The 8,904-nt window shown below is 38.1% G+C and overlaps 1 protein-coding gene across 1 annotated transcript; it reads right to left on the bottom strand.

The window, feature by feature from the left end:
• Positions 1-7,603: 7,603 nt before the first annotated feature.
• On the bottom strand, positions 7,604-8,386 carry LOC134226358 (general odorant-binding protein 56a-like). Its single transcript, XM_062707091.1, has 2 exons — positions 8,283-8,386; positions 7,604-8,204 (listed from the first exon to the last, which is right to left on the bottom strand). Exons 1-2 carry the CDS (start codon positions 8,337-8,339, stop codon positions 7,863-7,865), a joined length of 399 nt encoding a protein of 132 aa, XP_062563075.1. The 5' UTR covers positions 8,340-8,386; the 3' UTR covers positions 7,604-7,862.
• Between the last annotated feature and the right edge of the window lie 518 nt (positions 8,387-8,904).

Below are 8,904 nucleotides of genomic sequence, written 5' to 3'. Positions count from 1 at the left end.
AGGGCTGAGGTGTTCGGATTTCAGTGCCCCATGTAGAGGTGTGCGCAGCCGCGCCTCGCCGCCGCCGACAATTTTGCAATTAAAAATTGATCACGCCGCTGGACTATGATTTTCCACGCCGACTGAAATTCGAAGAAATCTGATATATCTAACTCATCACGTTGAAACTCCACTGAAATTTTCGTGCAAATACCAATGATTTCCTTGGAAAAACTAAGGAGAACTCCGAGTGAAAATTTTAAAGGTTCACTTGTTATTTTAACTGTTTTCTCCGTGTTTCAAGATTTCCGTTGAAATCCAAAGAATTTCTCGTTGAAATATAGTTAGAGAAGAAGGGTTGTTGACAGAAAGACATTTGGCCAAAAACCCAATGTTGTTTGGCCTAATGTGGCATTTGACCGAACAAACCATTTAGCCAAAACCCATCTAGCTTAAACTTATCTAGCCGAAAATGTCGTTTGATCGAAAGGTGCATAGTGACGAAAATGTCGTTCAGCCGAACAGTTCCTTTGGCTGAAAGAATCCGTTGACCGAATAGCTCAATTGGCCGAAATGGTCGTTTGATAGAAAGAACCATTTGGCCGAAATGAACATCTTGCCTAAAGTGTCGGAGTGTTTTGCAGAAAGGTCAATTCGGCTAAATGATCTATTCGGCAAAACGTCATTTTCGGCCAAACGATTATTTCGACCAAATGGCAGTTTCAGTCTATAGGGTTGCCAGGTCAAACAACTTTGTTGGCCAAATTACATTTTCGGTCAAACCATTTTCGACCCAACAACCGTTTCGGACAAACGTTTACATAATTCTGCCAAATGGAATTCGGCTTACGGTGTTAGTCGGCCAAGCGACATTCGAAAAAATGGTTTTTCTCCGAATGAATTTCGACCAAACGATAGAAAGGGCCATTTGGCCGAAAGAATTTTAACCAAATAAATCATTAGACTCATCTGGCCGAAAATGTCATTTAACGAAATGGATATACGACCGAAAATATCGTTTAGTCCAGTGGTCCCCAGCATGTTTACTACCTAGGGCCACATAGTAATTTTGAACTGTAAAAGCGGGCCGCAGTACATTTGTATGATTTGTTCTTCGTTTCATATAGAATTTTACAGCCCAATGAAAATGATATTTTATATCTATTTCACATTTCAATAAAATTTGTTGCGATGAATCTTCTTTAAATAACATACTTGTAAGAACATTTTATTCTATGGGTTTTATCATCGTAGCTGGTTTTTATTTGATACTAACAGATAATTTTGTGGTAATGGACTTGACACGAGAAAAATCTTTTTGCAACAATATGTTTTCAGCACAGTTTGCAGAGCATATATTAATCTTTTTGCCAAATGATCATATGTCGTCCGATTCTAAGACTATTAATTTTTGTTAATGGATTTTTGTTCACTACGCACAACAGTAACTATTCTTTAACCTCATTCTATCGGTTCGTGGACTTTGAATAAGCAAAACTTATGCGCGAAAATGCATGGAATAAAGAAACTGATAATTTTATTTCCTACTAGCAGTCCCGACGAACTTCGTTTCGCCTAAAATTGATTTATTCTCTGATTCATTCCCGAGTTATGAAGAAATTGAAACTTTATTTGTATGGGAGCCCCCTTTCCAAAAGGGGGAGGGATCTCGAACCATCTTAAGAACCCTCCCCGGGCCCCAAAAAATCTCAGCATACAAATTTTCACGCCGATTGGTTCAATAGTTTCGGAGTCTATAAGGTGCAGACAGACAGAAATTCGTTTTTATGTATCATAAATCATTAATTAACGGCTACGCAGTCTCATATGATTAAAACGAGTTTTTATTCGTCCGACGTTTCGACACGGGATTAGTGTCTTCTTCAGGGAAAGAATGATTTGTTCGTTTTTTGTCTTATGTTTTGTCTAACTTTAACTGTATGTTGGTAGACACAAACATAAGACAAAAAACGAACAAATCATTCTTCCCCTGAAGAAGACACTAATCTCGTGTCGAAACGTCGGACGAATAAAAACTCGTTTTAATCATATGAGACTGCGTAGCCGTTAATTAATGATTTATGATTAAACCCCACAGTCGTTTCCCAAAAAATTGTTTTTATGTATATAGATTTGTGCAGTCAAAATATTGAAATCTCCCAATTCTGTGTCATAGAACAGATAAAAATTTAGATTTCGAGACACTATTAATCATAACTTGTGTCAAATAACGACAACAATGTTTTCAAAGCCGGTGAACTTGCCAGTAGTTTTGAATAGAAATCGAATAAATCTGAATTCTCTATTTACCGTGTCTGATTAATTGAATATTACAGAAACCTTTTATTCATTAACTAATCGGAGCATGCGAAAATTCTTGACATTGTTAAATATTTCAGTTACCATCGTTCGAGGGTTGTTTTGAGAAATCGTGAGCTACCTTGGACATTTTGAAACAATAATTAAAACGTAAACTATGCCATTATCACCATTCGGGTGTCGTGTTGATAGGTGAATGGCAACTTTCTGTTTCAAATTTAAATTTTGCCAAACCCTAACTTGTATTGAAAGTTTTCTCATTTCAGAGCAGTATATGGTTGTCAACAGTATATAGTTTTACAACAAGTTCAACATTTAGTTCGTTTGAATCAGCGAAAAAATGGACGAAGTTGCTATTAGGGGAAGTGCACCGGTTTTAGCCAACTTAGTGCCTAATTTGGCCAACCCTGAAAAATACATATTTTTCCAAAATAATCTATCAGTTCAAAGCAGCGTTGAAGCGTGAGGGATATATCTCTTGTTGGAACTAATAAAACCCTTGCGAATTGCTTCATTTTTGGAGTTATTCGCAAAATTGGCCAAATTAGGAACATGGCCAAAACCGGTACAGTTCCCCTATCATAGCCCGGGGCGAAGTTGTTTGCTGTTGGCATACGTAACATTAATGAAGTGATGAATTTAATTAATCATGATGATGCTTATACATCGTAATGATGTGAACTTGACAGATTCCCTGAGTATAACAAAAAGCTGAGAATGATGAAAAGCGTTTCGTGTCATATAATGCTTATCAACGGGCCACATGTGGGTAATTTCTGAAATTCTTCGCGGGCCGCAGGAAAAGGCTTCGAGGGCCGCACTTTGGGGATCACTGGTTTAGTCATTTGACCGAAAATACCGTTTGCCGAAAAGGTCCTTTGGCCGAAAAGGTCATTTGGCCATTTAGGCCATTTAGTCGTATGATCCATTCGGCCAAATGACCCTTTCGGCCTGTTGACTCATTCGGTCAAACGACAATTTCGGCCAACAACCAGTTAGAGACAACGTTTTTTTTCGGCCGATTGTCGCTTTGACCAAATGAAATTTTTGGTCAAACCGTTCACCATGTATGATTGTTTCGCACGAAATGTCTTTCCGTTGAATGATTTTCGGCCAAACGATCCTTTTCAATTTTTGTTTGTAATTTTCTGAAGAATTTTCGAAGAGCAAAACAAAGAATGTCCCGTAGAAAATCAAAGAATTCAAAATTCCGAAAAATAAAACAACTTTTCGTAATAAATAAAAATTGAGTGTTTAAATTCTAAAAAGGTTTAGTGGAAATTATATATCACGCGGAAGAATACTGTACGATTGAAACAACTGTTTCTTTGTTGCTTCGAACAACGAGGACATTGTTGTTTCAATCTTCAAACTTGTTGTTTCAACACTGATTCACTGCTTTATTCAAACAAACTGCTTTTTTTCCAATCCTACATCGTATGACTTGAACAATAAATATTTCGTTCTTATGAGTTATGATATACGGTAGATGACTCTCTCTCTCCATGAAGAGAACTTGATTCGCGTGTAGGCACTTTTTCCTCTTTTGTTGATAAAAAAAACGACAGGAAAACCGTTTTCGGACACATAACACCCAGTGGACCAGCGAAGAATTTTTCGACCACGAAAAGTTTCCTTTTTACCGAGGTGGGAATCGAACCCACACTCCATAAAACATGTGTCTAGAAGATTGACATCGCCTACCGCACGGCCACGAAGCCCACAAAATATGATGTCATCATATGTTCGATAAAGTAGTTTCGCAGAAATTTCGTAAGTAAAAACAACCATGAATATTGTTGTTTCGGTGAGTCAAAAACAAGCGATTTTTGGGTCGGAGGAGAATCTTTTTTTGCTGTCTGTGGCGAGAAACAATTCACTCGCTCTTTTTTCTTTAAAGCAGGCTTAAAAAATAAACGAAAATGTGCCTACTTGATGAAATTTTTGTTATCATTTCATCATTCTTACGCCTCATTCGCTTTTCACAATAATTACAGTGTGCGCTTATGAAAAAATTAAAGCCGCAATGGGATTAGAACCTAGAACACCAAAAAAAATAGCACTGGGTTGCCCTTAATTTAGCCATACATGTACGTTGACTGCTTGATGAGATAGGTATTTGTTCCATAAAGGCTACCCTTGTCTGCAATGGTAAAGGCACAAAAAAGATAAAAGAAGTGAGAAAATTAGCAAATAAACTTTTCGCGGATCGAACAGTGAGGGACAAACAGTTCTCCCATCAGGCCTTTTTTTTCTTTCCTGCTAAATGTTTTTTCGGTGGAAATCTGCGTGAGTGAGCATCATCTGCTTGTGAGAATGAGTGAGCATAACGATCCCTGATTATTTGACAGTGATACCTGGGAAGCATGGTTAAAACAAATATATACGAAAGTTGAATCAACTAGACTGTGCCTTGTCTGTTGTTATAATGCAAGAAACAAACCAGTGAACTATCGCGTATGGACCGTATGGTTGATTCAACCCTATTTTTGGTTGTATCAACAATAAATATTTTTATTGTTGCAGAATTCATATGGTTGATTCTAACACATTTTTCTCCGTGTAGCAATTGAAAAAAAAAACATTCAAATTCTATTAAATTTCCTATATGGTTTCCGAACACTTTTCCGCGAAAACCCTGAAAAAATTTCCACGAAAACTCCGGATGATTGTAATAAAAAATTGCCACGCCGGCGGCCAAAATTCTGACAAACGCCGCCGCCGACGATTTTTGGACCGGCGCACACCTCTAGCCCCATGGTATTGGTTTTTGCCTTTCTCGTACAACGAAGTTGTACCAAAAGGGTATCATTTCAATCCGAACACAATTTTTTTTATAGAAGCATCGGAGACCCATAGTGTTATATACCAATCGACTCAGCTCGACGAACTGAGCACATGTCTGTCTGTCCGTGTGCATGTGTGTGCACAAAAGCTAAGAAAAACATTAGACAACTTTTCACATAGAAATCTTTAACCGATTTCCTCGCAACAAGTTTTATTCGATAGGGGACAAAGCCTTGTTGATCACTATTGAATTTGATAACGATCAACCGCTGCGTTTAAAATTTATGAAGAAAATGGTACATCGAACCATATGAGCCCCACATAAGGTTGGTGTCTTAACTAAATGCGAGAAAAGCAGCATCACTACTCGGTTTTTATCTAATTAAATTGATTCCGTGGAGCTAGTAGACAGCTTATCTTTGAAACAGTGTACATCATGTGGATCTTTACCCTTTTCCGGCAGGCCAAGCCGCAAACACAAATATGTTGCGCTCACGATGCTCCACACTTAGATGTCGAGTAACTCGACTTCTTCTTTCATTTTCGCCCACCACCCACTGTTATTATCATAAAGAAAAACTAATTTTAAAAATCATTAATCAGTCTTATTTTACCAACTTAAACTGTTTTCTGAGTTGTTTTATATTACGGTTCATGTATGATTAGATGCTAGACACGATTTCGCACTATAAATCTGTTCTTACCCGGAGTAATAATTCCAAAACACATTACTAGGCAACACGTCAAAAGGTCACACCTTCTTGCATGTTCACGGCTACAAAGCCCCAATTTATTCTAAATTGGAAAAAGCTCCGAGGAACATTGAATGCAATACTATAAATAGAACTTTATTATTAAGGACTCACCTCACATTCATATTTTTCAAAGCCTTTCGTGCCTCTAAATTCCATGATATAGGGGAGGATGAGCGAATATGCACCCTTTAAACTGTTTCAATGTTCTTTCCTAACTACAGCAAAAGGAGAATCATCTAACAATGATGATGATACCCATCCCAAATACGTTTTAATGGTAAACCTAAATATAATTTGGGGCCCTCCTTAGCCATGCGCTAAGACGCGCGGCTACAAAGCAAAATCATGCTGAGGGTGGCTGGGTTCGATTCCCGGTGACGGTCTAGGCAATTTTCGGGTTGGAAATTGTCTCGACTTCACTGGGCATAAAAGTATCATCGTGCTAGCCTCATGATATACGAATGCAAAATGGTAACTTGGCTTAGAAACTTTGCAGTTAATAACTGTGAAAGTGCTTAATGAACACTAAGCTGCGAGGCAGCTTTGTCCCAGTGTGGGGATGTAATGCCAATAAGAAGAAGAAGAAGAAATATAATTTATATCGATTTCGATAATTTTGCAATACCATAATCATTTTCCATGGCCTCGACCACGCGAAGCCATAGAATACATTTTTGAAATTTAATTTTGTATGTGATTTCAACAGAAATGGAGAGTATTATAGACCACAAAGTTATCCTGTATGGGGTTTCCGGTCATTATGGCATTGAAGGCAACGAACAAACTGATATGCTGGTAAGACTTGGTTCATCTTGACAACTTATAGGTCTCGAATCATTTTGCGGTGTATTTGTGTGCTGTTAGAATGGAACTCAAGCATTGGAAGCATTGAAAAATAGAGGACATTTGGAAGCCGAGGCAATTAAAATGTTTCATTAAGCCCAACGTACTTGGTACTCCAGGGTCTCCAGTGTGGGATTGTCAATCCGAGGATGGCGAGTTCGATTCTCGGTCCGGTCTAGGAAGCCTCCGGATGGGAAACATTCTCGACACCCACCCACACAAGATACATACTCATGCAATGGCGGGCATAGAAAAGTTTTCAATTGATAACTGAGGAAATACTAATAGAATACTAAGTTAAAAAGCAGGTCAAGTTCCAGTTGGAATGTAGAGTCATTGAAGAGATTACAAATAATCTTCTTCTATTTACTTTCATACAGTTATATGTCATTTAGTTTACATTTCCAATACTGGTATTTCACAGCTCAGATGAGTAAATCTTTGCAAAAGATGCTAAAATATTTTAAATCAGATAGGGGGAATGACGGCTTTGGCAGGTTTTGTTCTATTATTGTCAGGGGGGTTTTTTATGACTGATTATGCTCAAGTTTGGCCTAAATATTCTTTGCATATCAAAGAATATTGTGGCCAAATTTCATAAAATTCGGTCGACAAAAACCCCCCTGCCAATAATAGAACAAAACCTGCCAAAGCCGTATTTTCCCCTATTCAAAAAAATCACAAAACTACGAACGCTACAAAAATATAAATAATTATTAATGTTAGTAGGAGACCATCAATTGAATTGTTCTAAAAATAATATTGTATTCATTTTGTCATTTTGCTATACCAGTGCATTTCAGGACATTCTCTTGTACAGTTTTTTCTTCCATAGTTATGTTGCGTGACGCTGGGAAAAAGTGCATAATGTTCGCAAAGCAATAACACATTAGAAGTATTTAAATGAGCCTGACTCGGACCGCATGTTAACGTTTGTTGAATGGCTCGGTAAACCCAGTTAACAACATAAACATGCACTGACCCAGTGCGGCTTGTGGAATTTTTATTGGCGTGTGTGTTACATGGGAGTTCTCATTAATTAGTGTGATCAAAAGAACTATTTCCATTTGATTACCTACTGTGGTAAACCGCTAATAAAGCTGTATTTCGACAAATATTATCACGAGCGTTTTTATAACTACGACATGAGGAGATGCAGATTACCGTTTATTGCCACGTTCATAAACCTTCGCGATGCTTGTAGAAGCATTCGTACATCCGGAAGGCCGTTTCACACGCATTTTTACCCTTAGCTGAGCAACTCGTGAGCACGGTTTCGACCTTTTCCCGGCTGAAGTCACCTGACAGGGCGTCAACGATTTTCTCCATGTGTAGGTTACCTTTCTTATCCATGAATCCCTCCTTTTCGAAGAAGCACCGGATGAAGCACTTGGATCGTTTATCGTTGGCCGTGAAGTCTCCCACTCTCAGCTGCGCCACTGAGGCTGGATTGACTCCGGTTTCGGCAACACACTCGATCGCGTACATATCGCCCTGTTGGCGTTGCTGCAGCGTAAAAGCCTGTGGGAAATAAAATAAGCGAGGAACGTTTAGATGATGGTCTCACTGGGTTTTCCGCACTGCATTACGGTCCGTCACCTTGGTTTGAGTAACAGCAATTGTTACACTCAGAAGTGCAACGGCGAGTTTCAACATTTTTTTCGTGCAATAAATTATGATTAGAGATGCTGTCTGAATGAAAACTGTTCATTGACTGGTAACTTCTACTCATCAATCTGTTATATTTATAATCAACACGCCTTCTGGGGAGTTCTATGAGAAAATGTGATGCTAATTTCGACCTTTTCGTGATATGATGCGTTGATACCGAGCGCACCGATAGTTTAATTTCAGTAGAAAAGCGTTGTTTCCGGTAACGGAGGTGAAAAGTAGAATTCTTTAATTACAGTTGTAAAAGATATGTGCGATATGGTCAAGTATGAGGTAGAAGTTTAATTCACTTGTTGGATCAGTTTTACAATTTTTCGATCATTTTTTTCCTACGATATTGAAAATGAATTGAAAACAATATAGGCTTATTACGCACGCATTAATCTGTTACACGAAAAGTATTGTAAATAACACATCATTCAATGTTTAGCATAAAATGGAAATACTAAAGGTAAGAAGATTAATTAATCAAGTACTAACTGACTAAGAAACAAATGGGTCACGGGAGGCAATGTTGGCATATGATGAAATGTTGGCTCATCACATAAAT

Source organism: Armigeres subalbatus, chromosome 3, assembly GCF_024139115.2.
Source record: "Armigeres subalbatus isolate Guangzhou_Male chromosome 3, GZ_Asu_2, whole genome shotgun sequence".
Lineage (NCBI taxonomy): Eukaryota > Metazoa > Arthropoda > Insecta > Diptera > Culicidae > Armigeres > Armigeres subalbatus.
The sequence above is the reverse complement of the archived record's forward strand: the minus strand, read 5'-3'. Positions and strand labels throughout refer to the sequence as shown.